Source organism: Balearica regulorum, chromosome 6 (genome assembly GCF_011004875.1).
Source record: "Balearica regulorum gibbericeps isolate bBalReg1 chromosome 6, bBalReg1.pri, whole genome shotgun sequence".
Taxonomy (NCBI): Eukaryota; Metazoa; Chordata; class Aves; order Gruiformes; family Gruidae; genus Balearica; species Balearica regulorum.
In genome coordinates, this window is record NC_046189.1 from 20,282,411 (window position 1) to 20,310,181 (window position 27,771).

General features: G+C 41.6%; 1 protein-coding gene across 3 annotated transcripts in view; it reads right to left on the reverse strand.

Annotated features, from left to right (window-relative positions):
• Nucleotides 1–26,293, reverse strand: part of ITGA6 (integrin subunit alpha 6) — a 45,552-nt gene extending 19,259 nt beyond the window's left edge. Inside the window, exons 1-5 of one of the 3 annotated variants that reach the window (XM_075756653.1) lie at nucleotides 26,022–26,293; nucleotides 5,385–5,512; nucleotides 4,868–4,947; nucleotides 2,752–3,007; nucleotides 1,176–1,307 (exon numbers count right to left, since the gene is read on the reverse strand). In XM_075756653.1, the coding sequence (XP_075612768.1) occupies nucleotides 1,176–1,307; nucleotides 2,752–3,007; nucleotides 4,868–4,947; nucleotides 5,385–5,512; nucleotides 26,022–26,182 (757 nt within the window). In that variant the 5' untranslated portion in view covers nucleotides 26,183–26,293. The remainder of the gene's footprint in view (nucleotides 1–1,175; nucleotides 1,308–2,751; nucleotides 3,008–4,867; nucleotides 4,948–5,384; nucleotides 5,513–26,021) is intronic. The other 2 variants (XM_075756651.1, XM_075756652.1) reach the window with 2 other exon arrangements.
• Between the last annotated feature and the right edge of the window lie 1,478 nt (nucleotides 26,294–27,771).

Genomic DNA, 27,771 nt, shown 5'->3' on the forward strand with positions numbered 1-27,771 from the left:
TGAAGCAAAGCAGCTATAATCATGTTTGTCTACTGTCTAAACAGAGGGAAGAGCAATGCCAGTGAGCAGCAGGCTTCCTGGGAGTGGGTTTGATTCTGACAAATCAAAGGCAACATTTACCTTGAGGAGATAAAAAGTCAGTATTGCTCTGTTCACAGCAAAATACACTTCCTCAGCACTCCTCTCCTTACCAATTCTGATTTCACTAGAAGAGGCTATCAGCTGGTCTTTCTAGCATAAGCTCTTATGATTATTTTTTTTCTTTTTTATACCCTGTAATTACTGCTGATACTTAACCGAAGTTTATGTTCCATTTCTTCTAACAGATATGTAGCTCTAAGTTGGCCCTTTTCTTGACTTGCTTTTACTTTTTGTATTAGCAATGCCCTTCCCATCTATTCAGCTTTGCACCACTCACACAGAAATTCCAGTTTCAAGTTACCAAAACTGTATTTGTTGTACGTGCCAAAAGCAGTGGATCGATACACCGCAGAAATCTGTGCTACAACAGGAAGGTTCTCTACACTTTACACTTCAGGCCTTTCTAAAAAGGAAGCGTAGCCTTTTCTCTGTGCCAGCTAACATATCTCACTGTGTACAGTAACATCCGCTGGCCTAAGGATGTCTTTCTGCTTTCGTACTTGCACAAAGCGCAAGAGACTCACCTCCTGCAACACACACACACAAAATATAAACTCTACTTATATGATGGTATTTTAAAGGCCCATAAAAAGGCCACTGGAGTTTTAAAAACTTGAATAAAAAATTGCACTCAACTACCAGGAGAGAATAACAGTTACATCGAGGAACTCAAATTTTGATAAACTCTGTGATACCACATGGCAGAGACCTTGTGACTGAGGACCCCAGATCTGTACACCATACTTACCATTGGAATGATTATAACCACTCCTTCAGATTCGGTAGATCCTCATCACAGCTCTTAAATCTCTCATTACATTAGCAGCTCTTCTAGGTACCTCAGAAGAGTACCAGCTTAAACTTACAACTGGCCCATACGTGTGGAGGGAGATGTGAATTATCCAAAATTGTTTAACAGGTCACAGGGTCCACAAATGCAGGATTTTCTGCTCCCAGTTCATATAATTGCACCAGGCTGGGATCACAAATGTTTAAGAAGCCTCAAGGGATTTACTGTATGTACTTATTCCTACCTAAGTAACTGTTAGCTGGAACAGGAACTAGATTCTTATCTTGGCGGCTCTCATCACCAACTTCGTACGGCCCATCATCAAAGATACCCAGATCATAAAAAGTCTGATTCTTTTGCTCTGCACGAACCACCCCTGAAGAAATGAAATGATAAAATAAAAGCAAATGAATGGTAAGGGAGAAAAGTAACAGATAAATGGTTTCCAACTAATATAAATTATGGAGAATGAGATAGTGACTGAAGCGGTTTCAAAAGGCAATGAATTTCCAAGTTCTAGCTGTGTCAGAATCTGGCACTGCTCTACAGGGAGGCCATGCAATGATCTGGAAAATGGGATACTAAGAAAATTCTCAACAAAAACATGGGACCAACTTGGCTAGGAACCACTCTCATCCCACAGTTGTTAACTTCATAAAGCCTCTCTTACAAGGGAGGTGAGTACACAGGAACACACCACAAAAAAAAAATTACTGTTCAGCTATGACAAACACTAGTGATATATTTAGAAAATATTATTTAAGGGGAAAAGAGCTATTGTTCGATAAAACGTGTGCTTCCCTTTCATCAACAGGCATTCCCTTTCATTTAACATTTTGGCAAGCACAAACATGTTTTTCCATGATACAAGAGTACTCTTATGACTGATATACTTAGCACTTCTCTGCATAAAGCAAAACAGCGCCTGAACTCAATATGCTGTTTCAGCTTGGTCAGATTTTGTGGACAGATACGTGGAAGATTAAGTTCTCGCTAAAGTACACCTTGTGCCAGAGCTTAATTCAAAGATTTTGCATGGTTCATATAGCAGGCACAGGTGTACGAGCGGAAAAAATGTTCCAAGGATCAGATGTTCTAAAAGGGAAGAATTTACAGCTGTTGGCATAATGAAGTGTGACGGGAAAAAAACGCATTAAGAAAGAGAGACAGAGCTGGTCACTTAGATGCTTCTCAGTATAAATTAACAGTGAAAATCTATAGGTTTTTTTCCTTAAGTTTTGGAATATTTCCTAGATGATACAGAGTACTTGGCTCTTAAACAGATTATCCATGGATTTAGATATGAGAAGATGTAGTATTGCTCTGTTATCTACCCACAATCCTCCAGTATTTAATTTGGGAAGTACTACTCTCCACAGACTTCACAAAGAACAAAGTGGAGAGTACTGCAGGACAAACAAAGAATTCAGTGCAGCTATCTAACATTTGCTCAAATGCAGCAAAAAAGGTTGGTCAATTAACCTTAAAATAATTTAGTAGTTTGTTCCAATACGTAAGTCTCAAAGCAAGCACTCAATCTCCATGAGATTAAGACTAATAAGGGGAAAAATTGCTGTACCTATGTGCAAAGTTCCCTTATCCATTCATAAGTACTCCCTCAAAGACGTTTAAAGGCACTTCAGTAAATACTTTTTGTTCAGAAACATAGCATTTTGTGAAAGCAGGGTAAAATAATTAGATCCCTATTATCCCCTCCCCCATCCACAAAAAAAAAAGAAAATTTAAAATCTAGGATGCAACTCTTGTGAGCAATCTCAGAGGAAATGGGAAGGGCAGGCAGGAAGGAAGCTAGGTCGTACCTTTCCAATTGTAAGTGCCTGGGGCACCAAACACAATATAATGATAGTCTCTAGTAAAAGTAGCAGCAACACCTTGCTGACAGGAACCAAACTTCTCATGGCCTCTTAAACGACCATCACAAAAACTCCACACTCCATTATCCATATCATCCTTAATAGTGAGATCCTGGCTCAGCACATAGCACCTTCCAATGATATCCCGGGTTTCCTGCACTGTGTTTACATACTGCCTTTTCTCATAGCGATGTGCACATGTCTGCAAGACAGAAGAAATAGTAAGTGATGCTTTCTGTATATTTATATGCAAGTCATAAAGAAGGCTGGTCCCCTTTAGCAATACTTCATGCTAGCCATGCTGTAAATCAGTCACCTTGTAGACACATCCATGTTGCAATGCAGAGAGCCCACTGTTCCCTGCGGGCAATGTAGGGAAGAAGTTGGGCATCCATAGGTACAAGTTCGAGCAACCAGCATCATGGTCAAGGAAGGCCGCATGGTTAAATCCCTTTTCTCTATGGGATTCAGGGTTTAGCCCTACGGCCTTCCCTGATACCTAGTCCCTCTCTTTCAAGAAGTGAGGAGAACCACTCACCCTCTCATAAAGAAAGAAGTGGCTGTGTTTCCCCGCAGCTCTCAGAATTAAATGACAATTGTGCAGGACACAAGAAGCTGTTCAACTACAGTCTACCTGAGACTATTCAGAACTCACGCCTTCCAGCAAAGTGCCACAAAGTGGAGGCTGAAAGCTTTTCCAGTGAAGGGGAGGGATATCCAACTTCCTGTGCTGGGTGTTCCACTTATGGGATAACCGTCACTGGGACAGAGCAGCAGCACTGAGCACAGCCTGTTCCTTAACCTTTTACACTGTTCACCTGGGAACAGAATTCTAATCAAATATTTAACACAAAGAATGACCAGCTACTGGGTTAACTGGTGTAACCAACAAACCATTGTAAAAAGAGGTAGAATAATCAAACCCCTTTGCCAGCAGCATTTTTTGCAGAACCAGATGTAGCAAGTGTGTGAAGAGCAGAAGCAAGCCAAGTTTCTCAGCTGACATATCTTTTCTACCATTCCTATCAAGGCTTAAATAGTAAGCCAACACCCAGCTGCTCCACACTCAGAGCACTGCAGTACTGCCCTGCTGCACAGTGACCTTCAGGGTGCCCACACTTCATCTAATGTGCGCTTCCCACTTACCACTTACAACTAAAAGTTCCTTCTCAGAAAAAACAAGACGGCAGTAGCTGATGATTAATTATTCAATGAGCAGGACTCTTTCCATCTGCTCTTCCCCGCTTTGGGTTCTGAGGCAGACTGATGCAAGTTATTACTGCCTCTAAATCCTTAAATAACTCCAGATTCATACCCTGAAGTCATCTGCCTCCAGTTTTGGAAGCAGTGATATTAACCTGCAAGAATGTAATTAGATGGGGAAACTTCACTGCACGTGCATTTTATGATGTAGCTGGTATCCTGCAACACCATGAGGGGTTTATTTAACTGAGAAATAGCAAAAAATATAGCACTGAGAAATAGCACTGAGAAAGAGCTAAAAAAGTTATCATTCTCAGGTAACTCTTGAAAGCTTTTTCTGTGTTGCATAAAACAAAGAATAACTAGTAGTCTTAACTGCAGTGCAGTGGCCACATTAATTCATAGGTGCAAGTCAGCCAAAGTCCCTGATGAAAGTTAAAGTGAGGCTGATCATCTTGGAAAACAGGCTGATGATAGCCTGCTACTTTTACCACCTTATCACACTGTTTTTCCCTATTTCTGTAGCCAGTGCTATTTAAAAGAAATAATGTGTATATCACAAAAAAAAAAAAAAAAAAAAAAAAAAAAAAAAGAATTGGGCACCCAGAAAATAAACTGTCCATCTTAGATTGTTGTTACAAAGGTTATAAAGCAAGGCTAACTCACAGTTAGAACACTAATTTAAAGCTTTTACAATCTCAAGTGTTTTACTTTGCTAGGGAGCCATTTAAGTCCTTACAAGAAATCACAGGAGTAAACATGGTAAGGTTACCTTTCAGAAAGCTACAGAGAAACACAGACCATTCAGAACATTTACCATAGATCCAAAATGTTTTTTAAGTTAGTCATTTAGACTTACCACCACATTTCCTCCTGGCCCCTGACTTTGCACAGTTACACCCATCCATTGGTCTTCTTTACTCTCTGTCTTCGGGTCAGCTGCAGAGTATCATAATACAGCTTCAAATATTGTTAAGTACTTTTTTTTTTTTTACTTTTTCCCCTTCCTTTTTTTTTCCTTTTTCCCTTACTTTTCCTTTTTTTTCCTTCCTTCCTTTCCTTCCTTTTCCTTTTTTTTTCCTTTCCTTCCTTTTTTCCTTCCTTTCCTTCTTCCTTTCCTTCCTTTTTTCCTTCCTTCCTTCCTTCCCTTTTTTTTTTTTTAAAGTCCCTATCAGGACAGGCAGTTCATATAGTACATGAGAAAGTCTGCAGGTGGCAGTGTCTGTACATTTTATCACTGACAACATCCATTTTATTAAACACTTCTGGTTATGTATAAATCCATAGAAGCAGCTGTCTGATATGCTGCATTTGGAAAGGACCACATCAAGTAAGAAAACTGTTTCAATGTAAAACAAAAGTGCTGAAGAACTTACTCTCCTCATCAAATATGACACGTGTGCAGCGTGTATTTGGAGATGTGATGTCACAGCTGTACAACCCTCCTGTTCTGTTGGCTTGTTGGGATGGAAAGGCCTTTTCCCGTGGAGCTCCAACCAGCAACCTGCAGGGAAAAAGAAATAATTTCAAGGGATTTGCAGAGGTAGTATCAGAAAAAAGGAAGGCAGCAGAATCAGGAAGTGTTTTTACCACGTTGCTAGGTTTGACATACAACCATTTGAAGATGGATGAAAAGCTACATCACAAAACTGTTCCTTAAAAAAAAAGGGTGGGGGCTGTAAACCAGTAATAGTTCTGCAATTATTGGACCTGCAAACCAGTAAATGTATTGTTATTACTGCTATTATTGTTGCAATGTTCACTGACAGTGGTTGATAAAAAAATCAGGGAGTCAAGCGGGGTATTTTTTGCCTTGCAGAAATTGTTGGTAAGGGTGGGGAAAAGTACTGTTACTAAAATGACCAGAAACCCCCAAAACAGTGAATACAAGTGCTTTCAGACTTTCTTCTAGTTGTATGCCAGTCCTGTGCCACTGTTCGGCTGAATTTACAGGCACCTTAATATCTCTAACCCGTGAAACAAAGCAAGATCCCTCCTGGCCCAAGCAAGTGTTCACTGAACTGTTCCAGGCTCTGTGCAAAGATGCACTCCCCCTCTCCACTCCTTTGGCCAGATACTCCATTTCGAAGCTGATAATGTTTTTCTGCAACAAATCTCTCATCAAGAACAGGCCATTCCCACAGAGGACTTATTTCTCCTGTAAAAAGGCCACTCTAGACACTAAAAAGCCCTCCTTAGATACTGTTCTGGTAACCAAATGTGAAGGTTCTTACTTTAAAAACTGAATAAAGCAATTTTTTTTCCTGTATCAACTGTCCCCCATGAGTATTATCACAAAATCACCAGTAGACATATTTACTTGCAAAATAAAGGCTTTCAGCCAAAAAAATTCTTACATTGTCCATTTTTCTTTGAAGTGTCACACACAAAGGACAGCTGCCTCTTGAGCTAACTGAAACTCGTAACAACCATTTGTCCTCATGAAGGTAACCCCCTACATGGCAAAAACTTCAGGTAAAATACTTGCTTTTGACGGATACATATATAAAATCAGGACACACAGTTTGAGTGGGTTTTGGTTTAAAGTGTTTCCTTCTTTTCCCCCTACATACGTCTGGCATCGTTTTCAAAGATTTTTTCAGAAACACAGCAGCCATCACAAGAGTTTGTAATCTAAACAACCACACTTTTAGGAAGGCCATTAATAACTTCATTTTCTAATTTTGGCAACAGTGCATTTAACTCTAATCTCTTAGAGTAATTATTTTGCAAAGCATCTGTTTCTGAGCTATTCCTAACGTAGGAATAGATGCATTTTCTCCTCAGTTCTGTTATCCCCCAGGGAAAGACGAATGGGAAATTTTTTATTTTTTTTTTTTAACATTAACAACCATAAATTTAAGGAAGCAGAGGCACTGGTTTTGTAATGAATAGAAACTTTTATTATTTCTACTTTTTCATTCAAAGCTTGGGGGGTAAAACTGATGTATTGAATTTCACTTACAGAAATTAGATCAGAAATCTTTTGTTTCAACATTGTGAATGCAACTAAAAGCTTCTGGAACTGAAATATTTGATTTGGTTTAATTCACCCATCTGCAAACTACTGACAGCAGTGGTGCTAGATCAAGCAAATTACGACCCTGTGTTTTTATATGGGATAACTAGAATATATCCTCTGCCTAGCTAAATGATACCTTTTACAACATACTGTGATGTGACCATCATCTTGCTGACAATTCAGCCACAGGGAAGACCTATGGAGCTATCAGGGAATAAACAGCATAGCCAAGAGAAGACAGAGTGGAAAGATGTGCCACCTGACGTAAGATGCCCCAAACATTCAATGGCATCTCAGACACCTGTTGAGATCAATAGATGAAAAATGCAATTGTTCAGCCTTCCTTAAAAAAGAAAAAAAAAAAAGTGTTGATCTCAAAGGAAAGAGGCAGCCTTAGGTTTTCCCCAGTGCCCAAAACCCCTGTCCAAATCTTGCATGAGTTATTTTCCCCTAATTTTGCCTAAGTTATTTTCCACTGTGAACAAAGTATTTCAAAGCAGACTTATTTAAAACACTCCAGACTTCAAGAACGTTTGTCAGGAATCCTGTCAGTAGTCTTCATCAAACACAAAAATCTTGAATCCTGTTCAGTACATCACTGCAAGTCCTTATTCACAACACAGTTCAACAGTAGCACACACTATGAGCAGGTGCTTCCAAAGGATTACATCAGTTCAGGTAGATACTATGGTAAACACTGAAATGTATTTTCAAGCAGCAGCCAAGGATGTGTTAAAAAGTGGCGTAACTCCTTTGCGCTTCTTCACTACTTACCTGCCCCAAAGAACAGAGCAGAGAAGACTAAACCTATGCTGCCAGGTTCTGCAAGACAGCTAACTAAAGATCATGAGGATTATAAGCATTATGAGGATTATCAACATTATTAGGAATGTAAGAAAGTCACATGCATCTACTCTTTGGCTGAATAAATCAACCAAAACATAAAAATCCCTTATCAAGCATGTTGTGACTTGTGATCAACAGACCTGCTATTCACCTTGCCCACTGTTCAACAGGTACATTTGCAAAATCAGAATTCTGTTACAGAGGCCCAATCAGTTCACTTAAAAAGAAAAGTGTGCACGAAACTAAGGAAGTATGGCACAGACCACGCACCAGTGTGAATTTCAGCATGACTGCAGCAGTCCAAAAGAATCAGCTTGTACACTGAGCTGTGCTACGTGCTCAGCAGAGTCCTTCCAGGCTGAAGACACATTCCAGTCATTACTGTATGGCTACTTATTCGGCTGTGTTTTAATAAAAGAATTTTAATCAAGTTTGAGCTCATTATGCCCAAACCTTGTTAGGTTTTTCTGCAGTTATGCACATTTCATTTTAGCTTTCTCAGCAGCAAGCATAATCTCTTTCTGCAAAAGGAAAGAGGTGAGGAGCTGCTCTTCTAGCTATCGTTATCTCCTTATATTGGCAGATGAAACACCGAGATTAAAACCAAAGAACTTCCTCTGCAAGCGAAAATTGACAAAAATAAGTTCTTCATTTCTCTCCACCCCTGATCACAGTATGATTCATTTTACTCATTGAGACTTCTCCCTGAAGGTGTACAAGGGCTACAGTCACAACTTTCAATTCAGGTCTGAATGCCCAAAGTCAGGCTCTAGAATTCATATTTAGATACCAAAGTAATGCCCCAACTGTCAAGACTGCAGAGTCAAAGATGAAAACCGCAGAGACTCCAAAATGCAGACATTTTACTGATTTTTTTCTATCCCATGGCAAGTTTGCCTTTTTACTATGCAGAGGACAGAAGCTCAGCCATACCAGTATACTGAACATAAACATGTCTGAGCATCAACTCCTGTCGGAGCCTGAGCTTTTTACAATTTTAGTTATGACTACTTAATATCTAATGCTTACTATATGAGCTAAAAGTCAGACACACCAAAAAAAATACTATTCCTCATGTAAATTACAGAATCAGATGCTTCATAATACTTGAATCCTGATTTTCCCCATTTATCTTGCTTAAATACATACTATAAACTGATTAGGTTTTCCCTGAGCCAATCAGACTGCACAGGTGTTACATGAACTTCTATTCATAGTTCATTACATTTCTATAGATTAAAAGAAGTGTCTATCAAGTGACAATGACAGAAAAAAATCAGAATTCTCTCATAACCTGGCACAATGCTCTTTAGCTCTAGTTATACCTCATAATTAAAATATGTGCATTCCAATTTCAAACTAAAATTCTAATTTCAAATCAAATCAATCAGTCCTGTAGCTCTACTGGTTAGAATTAGATTAATTATTGCTTTCTCTTAATTACTTCTTGGAGATACGTGATAATGACTGAAGTCCCACTGACAATTATGAACATCTGCTGGCTTCCAGGGACAGATTTACTCCCTTACAACCCTGGATTCATGGCCAAACTTGAGATAATCCTATAGGATTAGAGCTCCAGGATCAGCATGTAATGCCAGTTTAACTAATTGACCTCAATGAGACGCAATTTTGGCTCAGGTGGATGGTGCCTGCATCACGCAGATGCCAGTGACCCCAGCTGTACCTGCACGCGCGAGGTGCAGGCACGACCTGCAACGTGGATGGACACAAGCCCCTCTCTCAAGAGAGGGACCCACATAGCACCACATCCCCCTGTGTGTAACCCTAGGACACAGCCACAGCTACACCCACCCTACCTCACCGCAGTACCGTTACACCTGAAACAAACAGCTGAGGCTAGAAAAACTCCTTTTCATCAGTTATGCTGAGTACTACTCAAGCCTGAGAAAAGGCACCAAGACATCCTACTGACTTGTTCTAGAGCTGAACCACACCTTTGGATGTATGTATGTTTTATAACATACATACAAACATTTTTTATGTTCGTATGTATGGTTTGTAAAGTATGCTGAAAACATACTTTATAAACTCACACATTTCCAAGAAGTGAAAGGAGGTGGGAACTCACTGCCCAGTCAGGCAGGCACCAGGCCTCAGTTTGTCAGCTGCTGTCGAGCAGTATTCAGCAACAATCACATAAACATCAAGAAAAAGGCTGTAACTTAATTTCATCAAAAGTAGCCTAACAGAGTTACTAAAATCAAAAGCAAAATACACCAGAAGTAACTTTCCATTTTAACAGATGTTACGGAGTATTAAGCAATGAGGTGAAGATTTTAAAACCCTCTCTGCTTCCATCAGTAATTTTTGAGAAGTTTAGTAGGTGGCTGTGGCTCTTCCTCAACTAACGAAAACAACAGTGGGAACTGGGAGTAGTTTCTGCTCACAGCTATCTGAACTCCCTCCAGTATTGCTCACGAAACTACTCACCTGGTCCCTTCCAAAAGGAAAGTTGCAGTGAAGATGAGAAAACCATATCAAAGGAAATACAGAAAGCCTCCAAGCTCCTGGAAGTGTTCCCTCACTCTCTAGTGAAATTCTTTTCCTCACTTTACAGCTTGCAACTGCCTAAGGACAACATATGATTTTCACAACACACTTCAGAAAAGAAAAATTGTCAGCAATCATTACAGTTCTGTTTTAGAATAAACACTTACTCAAAAGAAATCAAGTCAAAGGAGGGAGGACATCTTCAACATTTTTTGAAAGCAAATCCTGTTCAAAGTAAGTGGCTTCCATTGAATACATTACATTTTGATTTAAACAAATAGAAAAACCACCAGAATCTGCACTGAACTCAAGATACTCTGCTATCTCCCAAAGCTTTCTTCATTCCTTAAATTCTTGCCTTTTCCGTGGTATCTTCTACCCCAAACAAGGCACATCTTTGCCATCCTTTCTTTAAAAGTAACAGCAACACATTGATAGTACCAGCTCTGAGCTTTAATAGACCAGAGTAGAAATCACTGAAAGTGTTTCCTGGGTAACAAACCATTAGCCATTCCACATACAGGCAGAATAAAATAGTCAGTGGTGTAAGTAATTTCCAATTTTGCAACCTTCATTGAGCACAAATGTCCAATTTAATGTTCCTGTTCTCAGACAGCAACGCTGCCACTGCAGACTTTGCACTTCACTGTGTTTTCAGAAAGACTTCATACACACAAGGGGGAGGTGCGCAAATTTGGAAAGTGATGAAGCTAAATGCTATGAAACTTCTTCCTTCCCTGAAGAGACAGGTAGACTCCTGCATCCTTTTCCTCTCACACTCCCAATACTTGCTTGCAAAGAGTTTCACTGGATTAACAAAATGCAGACGTTAGAGTAACTACCACTAACTCATATTTAGATTAAATTTTACTACGAAATCATCAGTCACAGTAGCTAGTTGTGCATCAAATGGTTAAAACCTCCAAGCAGAGACCCCTGATCTCAATGTGGACATCTAGAGCCCTCCAGTGGAGCTCTATTTTCAGTCCTCTGCACTGGTTTGAGCTCAACAGTTTCTAAACTTGATGAAAGGGCAGGATGGGAACATCTTAACTCCCACAATATTTCATCATAACTAAAGTCGGTCCATGGGACAGACGCTGTGTTTGAATACTGGTGGCACCTTCTCTGCTTTGTGCGTGGATTGGGCTTCCAGCAACAGAAACAAGTCACAGGACAGGAGCACCACGGACTAATTAGCACAGAGCAATTGTGCTATACACAATTGTGCTCCATACACTTGGGCTGCTAACGGCAACGGAAGCTGAACCACGGGACTGGGCTTCTCAAAAAAAACCCCCTCTCCTGGCAAAATACAGCCAGTAACTCTATCAGCGGGGAACTTGTTTATGACGCTTTTTACAGAGATACCCATCGCTGCCAGCCTGTTATTAACAGCTATTTTAAGTGACTGATGATTCTCCTAATCTGCTACTCCACAGCTACATTTTCGAACTACCAGTGCAAAGCCATGGCCAAGTACACCATTAATCTCTGTTGCCTGGAGGCTTGGCACTTGAAGGATTGTGATTTTCATTTTATTCGTTCGGCCTTTTTTAGGAAACAGATTATGATAGAGGGTGGGAAAAGAAGCCAAAAGCAGCATAAGGACTACGGCAAGCTACTACAAAGCAAAACTGGAACTACAAAGATACCTGTTGTTCTGGAAAGGCCACTTATTATTGACTTTCTGAAAGTGTCATGGAAAAATAAACCCTTTCCCCACACAGTCCAGAGCCCAGCCTGTCTGGATTTGAAATAGGTTTTGCAGATCTCCTTTTCATTGGTAGAAAGCATTTTTCCTACAAGAAATTATCTAGTCTGCTCCAAAGCCCTGTTTCAAAATACAGTTTTCCATTTCAGACACCATTCTCTTGCTTTAACCAGGAGATACCTCACATTTTTCATATTGTCAAATAACAAGTGAAACCTGTATAATACTTACAGTTTTAATTTCTTCCTTACAAGCTATACATTCCTTCAGATTTAAAAGAAAGAATAACACCCATGCCAGGAACAGACCTGAGCATGAAGTGATACTCTAAAACATGTATTAGACAATTTTATAATTAATCTATGATAAACTTATGGAAAAAATAATGTTAAAGGGATTTTCACTCAGATTTTCTAACACAGCAGTGCCTGTTACTGCATGAAATCCTCTTATAACAACCTGGGGTTTAACTCAGGAAGTGACAAGTGTGCCATTTAAAGAAACAAACCTGGGAGCCAAGGGCCTAGCACTTCCAGCCCAGCCCCTGCCCACAGTCGCCTTGTCTGCATGGGGCTCACTCAAACCGTGCAAGTCCCGCCAGAGTCAGCTGGGCACAACCCAGCTACTCTCTATTGCACACAGCGATGGCTCATTAAGGCGCAGGTCCCAACGGCAGCAGGACAAGCAAGGGCAGCTGCAATAAAGGAGGCGTGACCCAGCAGTCCCCAGCTACCTGCAAGCACAGAAAGAGTGAATTATCCATCCCTGCCACCCCCACATCGCAATCTCATTCTCATGCCAACAGCCCCCACACATCACGGCCCTGGCCCATCTCCTTGCCCAGTGCTGCCCCAGCTCCAGTGACAAAACAAGCTGGTAAAGAATCAGCTGCTGCCACCACTGTACAAAGCAGTGAGTTAGTGCTGTGATCAGTACTTTGTGGACATGCTCACTCTACAGGCTCAAATAAGCAAGTACATGACAGAAATCAGGTACTTCTGTCTCCTGCACCTGGGCTGCTGGCCATTCATCTCACAGAAAAACTCTGAATTCAGATTTAAACTTACTTGTATTTGCAGTGCTTGTCTTTGTATCCCCCCAACACATGCCATCTCCATTTGAACTTCACGAAAAATGAAAGGAGTATCACATCATCTATTAGGTACATGTTTTAGAAAACAAGCATGGAAGTAATCAAAATACGGGAATAGTTGCTCAGACTTCCCCATCCCCTCCTCTCCTCCCCACCCCCCCAAAAAAAAGTAATCTGAAAACGCAGTGCTCCCAGTCAGGATTTGAAGGCACTACTTGTTAGAGAGGTAACAACCATAACAGGCATATACTGTTCATCAACATGCCAAAAGCCATTAAAAAAAAAAAAACCCACACAAAAAACTGCAGGAGCTTTAATACAGCACAGAACAAATATTTAGGTTGAAATGTCATTCCTCTATTTCCTTCACTGAAGGAAGTACATCAATTTCATTCATGACCATAACTAAACCATTAAAAGGCATGAAAGAAGTACAGTAAGAGGGACAGGCATTTCACACTAGAATCAATGGCCAATAAAACATGCTACAGCTACTAATCTCACAACCATGCAGTATTTGAAGAGACTGCTCCCCAAGCCGTGGTTCCTTCCTCCATACATCCAATTTACAAGACTACTCCTCCTCCTTCTTTTCCAGATTTACCACTTTCCCCCTCTGAATTGTAAGGGGAAAAACAAGACAGGTAGAAACCTCTTGCACCAGATACACCACCACAGAAACAGTTATACGTGACTTTGGCAGATTCACAGTCTGAACAAAATAAGCTCATCGCATTCAGCTAAAAGGTACCAACCAGAGCCCCAGAGGGAAGCTCAGTCAGGTCAGACCAACAGTGGCACTCTGCACTAAGCTGCGCCCTCCCAGCTGCCAACATTAGCTCGCTCCCGCAGGGTACCTCTCTATGGTGCTGTGGGCTTAAGAGCTCTGCATGTATAGAAAAGGCATGTACCTTCCCAATACGAAATCCCTAATATATGTTTCAGAGAACAAGTACACAAACAGCCAGCAAAGACACACTTCAACAGCCAAAGTCACCTGCACACTAAAGTACAGATTTCAAATTATTCCTTCAGTCTTAAAACCATCCTAGCCATGGGTTAAACACATATGACAGGATGCACAGTTTGAGTAAGGCTTTTCTTCAAGCCATGAACTTAATGACAAAAGCAGATGTGTCACTGGATATATGTACTGACACATAGTCCCCCCACTCCTTCACATTAACTGAAAACACAGGCATTCAAATCACTTGGAAGAACGTCAGTCCAATAAGGAGTGGAGCAAGAGGTTCGTAGGCGAACCAAGTCGTACAAATGCCCATGCAGCTGGGACACTTGAGGAGCCTTTTTTTATGTTCCATGCAGATACTGAAACACTGATCAAACAGATCAACAGAAATAAATCACATATTCGCAAGAAACTTCTCCACATACACATTTGTGGAAGAAGTAGCAATTATATTTTACTATGAGTAGCCATGTACAAACTTCGAGAATTTCAACCAGCTTGCAAAACCTAAGAACAAGATTTTTCTGTTTGCAAAATAACTTACATCTGAGACTATGCCAAGAAACCCACTGCGTTTGCTTCCACTATATACTGCTCCTGCTCCACACATACACATGCCTAATTTTCACGTGTCTCCCCTCACACATACTTTTTTTTCCATCTTTCACCACTCCCCACATTCTCACTTGAGCAGAACCTGGAATTAATCATTTGTTTTCAAGCATTTTTAACACCCTATTTTCCTGTAGGCTGAAAGTAGTGCAAACAGTGTTGCAGCTATTACTAGGACTAGATCTGACCTGACAACAACAGAAGTATTCTTCCACTATATGCAGGAATAACAGCTTGGATGAGAAAAGAGAAGAAACCTACCACTTCAGCAATATTCTGGGGCCACGCTACATAATTATCAAACATTTCTCTAGCAGAAAAATAAGTTGAGTAGATGAAAAGTTTACAGGGACATGCATAATTAAGCCATATTTGTAGTAGCAGCTACAAGAGTTGGCTATATAAGAAAAAATATTTTAGCATCTCTGGCCAAGAAAATAACGTGATTTTCACTTAAGGTTTGTTCACGCTAAAGAAACGTGGACAATTAAATATGAGCCATGATCTCTTTTCACACACTCTGCTGGACACACAGCTAAAGTCTAACAGCCAGCAGATCTAACCACTATGCAGCTTCAGCAGCACCAATGACAAGTGCAAGGCTGACCCATCTTTGCAATTCCCTTACGAGAGTTACGTGAAAAGAGCTATGAGAAAAGAAGGATGCAAAAAATTCAGCTGCACATGACGATAATGTACTTGCTATCAGCAACAGCTGGTTGCCACTTATGAGCATTTCCAGAATAAACATGAATTTCCCTCAGACCTTTGACCCGCACATGTGCTGCTGAGCAAACAACCTCAGGCATTACAGGGGTGAGTCGATTTCAACGTATTTGCAATCTTGTTTTGCTTTGTTTTTCAAAGGTGTATCTTATAGACCTACTTTTGAGGAGGGTAACAATGCCAGTTGAAACAGGCAGAAGCAAAGCACATTTAGCTCCATTTGAAAATGAAAAATTGTCTGTCATCTTCGCTAAAAAGGAAGAACATTCAGTCTCTGTAAGAAAGTCTGCCATTCCTACGGACACTATCTATCAGCAAACTCAACAACAATGCTCACCATTTCTACTTGCTGTTCTTTCTTAAAAGATCTCCAAACTCCTTGAAAGTAGAAAACAAATGCAAAGAATACAGCTGAAAAGTAACCTAGAAGCTCGCTAGCTGACAGTGAAAATCCAGCACAGGATCCATACATGTTACCCTGAAGGGAATGAGTACGTTTTTATGCCAGCATCAAGACAGGGAGCATCCCATGAACCCCTGTTCTGTTGCCTGTTCCATGAACCCCTTGCTTCTGTTCTTGATCCTGCAGATCTCCCTTCCAAACACAGTCAAAACATCCTCACACACATTAGTACAACTGCTTAAAGGAAATCAGTATTAGGAAATGACATATTTTTAGATGCAGTTCTGTAAGAGGAAACAAGAAAAACACTCAACGCTCCAACAGAGCCAAAACCAGTCAGTCCATACTACCAAATGCTCCAAAAATCACAATGCAAGAACTAGTACTTTTTGCCTTTTACTATTGTTTTGATACAAAATCTAATCTTAGGTACTTCACAGCACAATACATACGGCCTGCTCTTTAAACTAAAGCAACATAACAGCAATTCTCTTTTCCAAAGCAATAGTTACAGAATTCTCAAAACGCTCTTAGAAAATGTGATAGTCACAATACCTTAAACCCAAGGGAAGTGCATTTTACCAAGAATACAATACATTTTATGCTAAAGTTGCAAAAGAAGCTTTATTAACCTATGTTCAGTTCATTTATTTTTAATATACTGAATAATTCCTTTAAAAATGGAAGTGAGACTTTTTTTTCCACGTTTACATTTGCTTTTCTAGGCTAAATTCTTCTGCTATTACTTTCAAAGCAGTAACTTGCTTATATATCACTCAATCAACAATATCCAATGCTAATAAATTAATTATTCAAAGTTTTCCAGACTATTTTGTATATGTCCTTCTTCAAATATTCTTGTGCCCCTTACTGTACCTACCCTTGATAAATACCACTATGAGGTGCTAATTTTCCAGCTAATTTTTTGCAGTACAGACCACCATCTGCTCATTCAATAACAGGGATTTTTGCTTACTTGTTTTTAAATAGCCATTTGCCCAATAGCCCAATCTCAGTCTTGTCCTTTCTGCAGAATACATCCTGAAAATGTGGCATTTTTACAGTTATGGCTAGAATGATTCATACAGCCATAAGCTGGTTCTGAAACATTTCAACAGCTGATTGTAAACAGCAGTTGTTCCGAAATGAATGAGATATCTCCTATGAAAACTTACCAGATTGCATTCCGTACAAAACTGACAGTTGCTCTGGCACACGCAGAAAGGATTTTGGGTAGAGTTTAACAGAGGAGAAAAGAATGGCCCATGCTCACTGGTGAACAATTTACTGTTGTAACATGCCAGGCAACCCAATATGCTAATTTAAGAAATGTTCTATTTTGTGGAGAATCCAGACAACAACAAATTAGATCAGTAAACCATTTTTCTCTGCTTGTTATGCTTTAAGAAAAAACGTTTATGAGAAGCCAACCTACCTGTCCTGCTTCTGCATAAGTTTTTGTTATTTATAAATTAACATTAGCAGTATTAGTAACATATACGACACAGAAAATTGCACTCAGCAAGCACCGTAACAGTGGGTTTGTGCTCCTCTTCATGCCTATTTTATAGTTAAAGAAATAATATCACTATAAATTACATTGAGATTTTTGGATGAAAGAGCCTACACAACTGCAGAATATTTATTAAAGGGCAGTCAATAGTAAAGAGACTTCTCAGAAACTTAAATAAAAATTGTTTCATTAAATAAAAACACTTGAGAGTCATACTACAATGATTTACATTTATCTTGTACAGTTACAGATTAGATCCATCAAACAGTCCAGGTGCAGACTGATGGGGTTAGCCAGTGTTTCCAAAGAAGATACAGACTATCTATTATTTCCTGCCACAGTACAAGACATTTTTCTACTAGATCATAACAAAGAAAGGGATGAATTAGGACTCTCTACACAGATGAATGGTATTTTTAACAGCAGACAATGCAGTACATAAAACTCCACATCTGGATGAAGACAGATCCATACCTGATGGCAGGGTTGCCTTATGGTTTATTCTTTAAGTATATGCCAGCTTAAAGAGTCTTATTCACCATCAAGGTAGCCCGCACAAGAGTGAAATTGATACAGAAATTGTAGCCTATCTTCTGATAATAATTCTGACACAGCTGCACCTCTGTGCCCAACACTACCAGTACATCTCACCTCTCTTTGCACACCTGTTTGAAAGCTCTTTGCTACTCTCAAGACCTCAGAAAATTTGGAAAAAGAAAACAGAAACCATAGGAAAACCATGTCCTCAAATAAAAATGCTAAATTTTAAGATTCCAGTTCATAAATAGTGTAACCATATAGCGTTCCCTTCAATGCCCCTGTTGCAGAAGGACTCCTGGCATATCTGGCCCAAATCCTGCTGCTTTGGAACGAAGCAGCACACAGAAGGTAGGCCTTGTGTTGTGCATGCCACGTACTTCATATACTTGAATGGTTCACTCTACAGCCCTGCATCTTGATCAATATTCTGTCTCCCTCACTTTCTACCCTTCTACAGCTGATAGGGTCACATTTTAAGTAAGAGCACATTAAGAGCACCATAAATTTTCTTGTGCCAGGCAGTCCGTAAGATCAGGACAGCAATGAGCTTCAAGCAGCTGTGCCAGCTGAGGCTTTCAGGATGCTGGTGCCACGGAGAGCCCTGGCTGTTCACTCAGCTCCAGCCTGCATGGCTGAGGACCAGGGCAGAGCATGCACACAGCACACAAGCCCTACGCAGCACCCCAGCGCCTCACCTCTCATTGAATGAAGGGAACTGCAGAAAAAAAATGCTTCTCCAGCTCACTCCCACTTCAGGTTTTAGATGGTAAGTAGTTATGCTCTTCAAACACATTTTAGCCCATCCAACTTACAACTACAGTTCTCGAACTAAACTATACATCAGACTAAGATGGTATCAGATGACTCCCCCCCCCCCCCCCCCCCCCCAATATTTAGAGCAAACACCATTAAGGACTACGACTCCTCTTCACAATGATTCCAGTTTCATTGAAGGCTTCGTGTCAGACATACACAGGCATGTCTACTTTGCCCATCTGTTTGTGCCTACATCAGCTTAGTTTGAAAAGCAAGAGAATAGTTGCTGTTTTTTCCAACTGAGCCATCTACCGCAACACTTTCTTGCCCAGCCTTTGGGCACCATTAAGCAGAATTGTCAGGAACCACAGCCACTGCTCAAGTACACAACAGCTTGTCAAGGAGAATGCTTTTCCTTTGTCCTTAGCTCATATTTTGTGCAGTTCATTAGTTTTCATTCAATCTAGTAAAGAGAAAAGCCTTTCTCCTCCTTCCTGAGATCAAGGTCTGTCCTTGACTGCATAGTATTATTTTGTTCCAGCTACGCTATTTTAACCTTGCTAGTTTTAGAGGATGCAAGATTAAGTTTTTAATCTGAGACGTGTCTAATACTTTGAACACAAAAGAGCTTGCTGGGCTAGCATATGCCATGTTCATTGGGGTTGATTTATATCTTAACATTATTTAGTAAGTACCACCTGGTATAAATTCCATGCTTTTAGAAAGGGATGAGTACAACAGACTTGGATCAGAGAAACTTAAAGCAATTTTGGTTAATTGAGCCATCACTTATATTTTAATGCTCTTGGAATGGCTTGGCAGGCCCGTGTTTTACACGGAGTAACCACTTACAGAACACCCTTCTCTTTCCAAACACACAGACTGAAGAGAGAGAAATTCGTGCCTCTACAAATTTCCATTCACATCTATTGAGACATTTAAAAATAAGAAAGCATAGCCAAAATGCTTCTAAACCTGTCATCACATCTACTCTGTAAATGTTATGCTAAATTTAGCAACCTCAAAGACGTGGTACCTCTTACATTACAAACTGATTCATCAATCAGACTTAGCATAGATAAAACCAAAAAGCTATGAAACCAAGGTACAAGCAACTTCCAGTAAGAGCATAACCATTTTATGAGCTATAATTGAAGCTGATAGCCTAGGCTGTTTCTCAAAGCTGGAGTCTGCACATAAGGCTATTTATCATCACTGCTGACAAAAGGCATATGCTACAGTCCTTACTCATGGAAGGCTCCCACTAGCACAGCAATGAATTTTGTTAATTCTTAATAACATTAGCATAAGAAAAATAACACATCTACCACAGGGTTGCTTAAGATTCTTATGCACCTACAGGTAACCACAGAAAAAAATGTGATCTGGAAAGTATATGACCTCTTGAAAGACACGTTTCTCAGGGGAATGGAGGACAGGGATAAGAGGTTTGCCACTCACCGTGTGGGAAGGCTAACTTTACACTATGAACACCTGTCACACCAGCTAATGCTGCAGTGAAGTCGAACCCGTGAACTTACATAGCTAACGGCAAAGGACTGTACCATAGCATACCTTTCCTGACACATCCTTTTTAGAGCCACCTGGACTGAACTGTCCTGGTAGAAGCACATTTTTGCTGTATGACCTGTGACTTCACTAGTGCCTTGCAGGGTCTGCTCTTTTTCTATACTGATAGAAGCGGTTACACTAGTACAACTTCCTAGTGTGTATCAGCTCAATGCTCCATTTCATCCTTCTTGCCTTAGTAGAGTTCTGCAGTGCACAATTATTTCCCGTTCCTTTGAGGAAAACAACAACAAAAAAAACCCCAAAAATAAAGATGTTGACCTCTTCTTTTCCACCTGCAAGAACGGGAGTCAGACAGTGACAATATATGATAGAGTTTCCAATCTTCTGTATACACCTGTAAACCTGTGTTGTGGCTTAACCTGGCAGGCAGCTAAAACAACCACACAGCTGCTCGCTTACTCCCCCCACCACAGTGGGATAGGAGAGAGAATTAAAAAAAAAAAAAAAAAAAAAAGTTAAAACTCATGGGTTGAGATAAAGACAGTTTAATAGGACAGAAAAGGATGATGATGATGATAATAGTAGAATATACAAAATAAGTGAGGCACAGCACAATTGCTCACCACCCGAAGCCAATGCTTAGCTAGCTCCTGAGCCGTACCGCCTCCTGGCCCACATCCTAGTTACATACTGAGCATGATGTCATATGGTATGGAATATCCCATTGGCCAGTTTGGGTCAGCTGTCCTGGCTGTGTCCCCTGCCAACTAGAAGGTGGGGAGCGCCCAAGAAGCTGAAGTCCTTGACTGCCTGGCAACAACTAATAACGTCAGTGTGTTATCAACATTATTCTCATCCTAAATCCAAAACACAGCACTATACCAGCTGCTAGGAAGAAAATTAACACTATCCCTGCTGAAACCAGGACAACCTGTCAGCTGTGTCTCTGCCACAGATAACCCACAGCACAACTCAAACTTAGCACTGGGAAAAAGCTTGCCTTCTGCAGTTTGACTCCACCTATAGCAATTCCACTTTCTTTCCCCTTTCTCAATTTATTCACCCAAGATATTAGTATGATGAATCTTCTTTTCAAAAATCTTTCCCTTACCACTATAGGGAAACTCTTAAACTACTCCTCCTTCCTCCTTCCCAACTTCATTAGGTGTCCTGTGGCAAAGGTCAGGATCAATCTCAAACACAAACTCCCCTACTATCACAAATTAAGAAAGTAATCAAGCATGCCAAGCAGGTTATCCAAGGTTAGCTTGCATAGACAAAACCAGAGAGACACTCAAGGAAAAAAAAAAATACTAAGTGCAATGAGACAGCAAGGACGCAGTCTTAAAAAAAAAAAAAAAAGGAAAATTAATTATAAATCCTTTTTTTTTAATTGACAGAAGCACTACAGACCAGCATTATTAAAGCATTTAAATCCTGAAGATGTAGATGTGCACTGTTATTAATTCAGTCCACCTGAAGCTTGAATTACACTACACCACCTCTGCAAGCAGAAACCATCCTTTACTACTGCAGACCAGCACAGTCCAGCTCTTTTGTGGCTAGAGCAAAGTGTCTATGAGCACAAGCCCTCAGTCAACACAGCAGCACTGGCTAAATGCCACTGAGCATGCACTATAGCAGTACAGCAATGTCAGCAGCCCTGCTGACCCAAGGCAACTTTGTTGTGTATTAATGTAACAGCTCACAGTAGATATGCAGTATCAGCAAAACCTGTCACAAATAAAAATTTCAATAAGCTACTGCAATTTTTAAGGACTTTATGGCTGCTAATGGGCAGTGCAGTCTTGACATTAAGTGCCTATCCACCACCTTCAACCATACAGCTTTTCAGCCAATGAGAAGATCTTGAATGTTGATTACTACTATCTCATCTTTTTTTGCCTTAATAACAAGAAGCCTACATGAATTCAGCTCCATACTTCTACTGAAAATAACACCACAATTACCTGCAAGTACAGTTATACTTAAATTTAGGTATTCTCAGGGGTTGTGTTCTAATTCAAGATATTTGCTTAAATCATTGTGAATTACAACCAAAAAGGACTGGAATGGACCTGCTGGATATCTTACACAGAGTATATATACATATATATAATTTATATATATATTCTATATATATAAGATTACACATGTGACTATACTCACTATATATAGGGTAGCTAGTAATAATATATTTATTATAATAGTAACTTACTTATACTATATAGTACCTAATAAACATAAATAGCTAGTGCAATCCCCATTTACAGATACTAGACACACTCACATTCTCCATCACGGGACTACTTAAAACTTTAACCACATTAATCCTATAGCTAGGCTGTTCCTGAGTCTCAGGCCCCTCCAAGTTACAAACCTTCTTCCAGTTTGCAAACAAAATGCGTTGCTGTTGTGCCACCACTCCCTCGTAGAACCAGAACTCTCTTATTTTCATCATATCGACAGATTAAAATCAGAACAATCTTATACAGGGCAACAAGCCCAGCTCTCTTAGAGCTCCATTAGCCTTTTCTGTTACCTGATTCACTGTGCTTGACAATGAACTAGAACCGTACACAGAAATCCAGCCAGGCTGCCCTTAGTACCTCCAATGTTAATGCTCCCCTGATGCACATTAAGACTGCATTCAGCTCTCTTTCACACCCCCATGCCATTAGCAGTCCACTTTCCATCATCGTGAATTAATAAAGTTTTTCTCCTCTCCAACTGACAAACTTTCCAACTTCTCTCACCCAAAGATTTTCACAAAGAAAAACGAAATCCTGTACTAGTCCATAGACTTACACTCAGTACCATTTACAATTAAAGTCAAAGCAGTTGAACAGTCATCTACCCATACTTTTGCAAGTTAATTCATTCCTCATTAGCAAATATGGCATTAGTAGCTAACACTAATAAATGAAAAGATTGCCATTCAAAGCTCATACGCAATCCACAGTATCCTGTGACTAAGAAAAAAGGTGATCAAAAGCAAATACCATGTTTAATCAAAGGCTGTTTCAGCTGTACCTTTATTTGTCACACTTCCCAGACATTCTCCACCCTCATCTTTATAGAGGATTTTCATAATGCTTAACTCTTAATTATCCTGTGTGAAGAAGAAGGAACCATTTCACTTAAGAACCACTTAAGTGAGGCAAGAGAAAAATTACACATCCTTTAGTTTGTTTTACCAAGCCTTACTCCAAGCCACAGACTAAAACAGCCCTCAAATAGAATTCATGTATTTCACCTTCCTTCATTTGTTTGTTCTTCCAAGGAGTGACTGATCTTGCAGTTACTAATTTTGTAAAATTGGATGGGCACGGAGGTGCTTGGGTTGACAGGTTTTTTTGGAATGGGGGTCCCTTCCAGATGGGAACCCGAGTGTCACTTGTAATTAAGTTTCAACGATAAAATGGGGTTTGTATATTTTTGGCAACTACTTAACAGTGTTCACGCTCAAACTGTAACTGAGCTTTGAAGTTAGCATCCATTTGAGAAGAAGGGGTAAAATAAATACTTCCACCTGACTAAATGATAGCTGCACATAAAATCACCTTTACAGTAGAGGTTAAGACATGGCCCAAAATACAGTTGGGAATGCAGAGGTATTGCACCCCTGAGAACCAACTACTAAAATTCCTGCTATTATAGATAATGGGCAGCATACAGGCATTAGACATACTTGGTTTTCAGTAGGAGACCTCAGTATTCTCTCCTTTCTCATAACTCTCCACCTTCACTGAGTATCTGGACAGAAGACACTGCTTGTTCCACCTACAAAGAATCAAACTATTTAGAAGCTGCACACGGTTTCCGTGGAACAGGCCGCACAAATCATTCAGTATCAGTTCAACATCACTCATTTTTAACCGATATAAAGATGCAGCCTAACAGGGGAGGCTTCACTTCGAGTTTCCCCACCAAAACTCCCATCTGTTTCATCAGACAGAACTTACACAAAGCAAGCTAAACACACCTCTGTCCCTATGAAAGTTACAGCTCAGCATGTTTAATGTCTTGTTCTCTTACAGCCACGCACTACTACTCTTACAGACAGAAAAATTATGCTCAAAATGACTAACATACCTATGCAAGATAAAAGGTTTCATGCCAAGAGTACTACCCAGCAGCTACCCGGGGTAGCACTCAAATTCTTTGTGCTAAAACTCATCAACAGATTTTAAAAATAGCCAAGATGTCTCATACTCAGAAGTGCACATCACCATAAACCACAGCTTCTCTAGCCTGGTTTTGTCTCTAACAGAGACCCTTGCTTCTCATGAAAGCCTGGATTCAGAAAGCCATGTCAAGGCAGATAGCATCTGGCTCTGCTCTGTCCCCAGATTTGGATTGCCTGAGGAAGCACTTACTATACATACAATACAGAACTTTCATGCTAATAATCTCTGAAGCATTTCAGCCAAACATTACAGATTAGCTTGGATACTGTGACTGCTCTTGGGTTTCTTCTGATTTCTTAGTAATAGGCTTTATGTCTGTATATTCTGACACACTCATTCTACCAATATTGGCAATACAATGGGAAACTAACAAGCTTCAGGCACTGCTTTCTTCGTAGAACTAAAATGAGACCAATGTAAGAGCAATCCTGTTAAGAATTAAGATAAAGGCCTCTGAAAAGAAGCTCATAGATTTGTATTTCATTCTTCAGGATACCATGGGACATTTTGTCAACTAGATGGAAGACAGTACGCAGGTATTTGTGATTTATACTCCTTTACACACTGTAACTTTTATGAAATCACACAGAACGCAAGCATGAGCAAAATCGGCCCACAGAACTTTTCAGTAAGTTTACCAGATAACTTTACAAAGGATACGATTTCTTTCCAGCTTCCTTCTCCCATTAACTCTATATGGATTACGGGCTTGTTTTCCCTTGAATTAAAACTAAATATTTGAGGAAGGGACATTTATTTAATAACAATACCTTATACAAGACACACTCCATCCAACACTACTGGATAGGGTGGGGTCTGACACTGCTCAGATACGGTCACAAAGAGGCAAGGATCCTGAAAATATATGAGCGCCTTACTTTGCTTTGTGAATTTCTCCAAAATAAGTTCCTAGCTTTCACCCATACGCCATCAACACTGACTTATTTTTGCTAACTTCCTTGTACTACCTCCCACCCGCACTCCCAGGCAGGTTCCGTCTGAAACAGCAGACCCTGCGTTACCCGAGGCTGGGTACGCACAAGAAGAACAAACCCGAGAGCCTGGACAGGCACCCCGCAGCCCCGGGGCACCGGCGGAGCAGGTTGGCGCTGCCCCGCGCTCCAGCCTCCCGGCGCCCCGCTCCCTCCGGGCCCCGCGGGCACAGCCGCCTGCCACCGGACACCGCCGGCGGAGCCCGCGCAGGAGACCGCTGTCGCGGCTGAGGCGGGAAGGTTTCCCAGCGGGGAACGTTTCCCCGCAGGCCACCGGGGAGGGCGGGGCGGCACCTCGCTCCCCGGCACGTCCCCGCCGCTCCGCCCGGGCGCACGTTGCCTCCGGGCGGCCTGCAGCGCCGCAGCACCCCGCTGCAGGTGCCGCCCAGTCTCTCCGATCCACCCCCACCCCCCCCGCCCTGCCCCGCGGGGCGCCCTGCCGCCCGGCCCCGCTCCCCGCCGCCAGCGGCCGGCCACCAGGTGGGGGCTGGCGGCCCCGGCCCGCCGCCAGGGGAAGTTTCCTGGCAGTGGGAGGAGGGTCCCTGCGGACGGCCCGGGACGGGGCCAGGCGGGGCGCGGGAGCACTTACAGCCGTTTCTCCTGTGGCTGCAGCTGCCGGTGCATGGCCAGGGAGAAGCCGAAGAGGCTGCCCGGCTCCCCGCGCCGGCTGATCACGTTGTCTGCGTCCAGGTTGAAGGCGCCGGCCAGCCCCGGCAGGAGGGGCAGGTAGAAAAGGAGCGCGGCCGCCATCTGCTCTTGCCGGCCACGGGAACCTGCTGCTCAGCTCCGCCGCCGCTCCGCGCGCTGAGGGCGCCCGTTGTGCCCCGCCGGCTCCGCGCGCCGTGACGGAACCCGCCCCGCCCCGCCCTCCGCCGTCGCGGGCTGCCCGGCCCCCGAGCGGCGACTCCCCGCCGAGGAGCCCCGCGCCCCCGCCGCGGCGGGCACGGCCTGGCACAGCACAAAATGTCCCCCGGGGCCTGGTCCCCTGCCGCCGGGAAAGGCAGCCGAGGGCGCCGCCCCGCCCGCGGGTCGCCAGCCGCTTCCCGGGGCCCGCAGGGGACCCCGCCTCCTGCGCCCCCAACCTCGGGTGTCTGCTCTTCACGGTTGAAAATAAAGCCGTGCTGGGGGGCGGGTTATGGCCGCAGGTGAGGGCCAGGCCGCAGCGCGCAGGTACCGGCGGTGAGAAAGACAGAGACCCCCCACGGGGCACGGTGAAAGCTGATACCGCTCTGGGTGATGCCCAGCGGCACGTCAAGGCACTGACCATGTGTTTTCCACACTCTTCAGACAGCACGTGAGGACAGACTCAAAACTACGTACAAGTTGTCTTTAAACCTCCTTCCTCCAGCATCTTAAGTTCTCTGAGAATTTCTTACCCCTACTTGTTAATTGTTTGAAAACAATATGTGGGTTTGGATCCCAGATGATTTTATCTCACAGTTTCACCCATAACTCCAAAAGGGTATTTGCAAGCATACCTTAATGCACTTCATCCACTCAAGAGAGAAAGCTTTTGGTCTGTTTTTATCAGTCTTGGTTTAGCGCTCCACTTTAGGGAAGTGGATGCAAGGTTTTAAAACCTCACGAATCCCAAGCAGCATGATCTGTTCTTCTTTTCTACTGATACACAAGATACAAAGAGAGAAGCTTTTCTTCTCACACAAGAGATTCCAGAAAAAGTGAGAAAAGAACAATCGAGACAGAGCACTCATATGTTGATACTCTAAGTAACTCCTTCTGTAACAGTACTATGCTCCTGGAATGGAGTTAATCCAGGCTACTTTTTCCAGAGTAATTATTCTAGGATAACTCCAAGTATAGGCAAGTCTTTGGCTCAAGTCCAAACCACACTTGATCAAAAGAGAGGAGAAAACGCACCAAAAGTGTGCATCTAATGTGGAAACAAAACAATTTGTTAAATTAGGCTCCCAGATATTTATTGCTAGTAGAGTCCTTCCCTGCTTGCTCTTCATGCCCAACTCATTCAAAGTTTTAATCCAGTGCTCAATCACTTCACAGTCACTGCCAGGGCAGAAAACTGTACTGGCATAAACACTGCCCTACGGTTTCACTAAAGGACCATAAGAGTGAAGAGTCACAGACTAATTACAAGAAAGCAGGCTTACTACAATCCACGTATTTCACAGTAATTAGTAAAGATTTGAAAACAAGTCTTTCAAAATAGCGTTGAAGTCTGTATCAAAGTCTTAGCAGTTTGCCCTTCGGGACCATTAAAACTTGTATGCTTATAATAACTATAGTTACTTTTTAAGTAATGCTTGTACTCAATAACTTGTGTAAGGAGTCACAGAAATACTTTCATCCAGAGCCATCTGAAT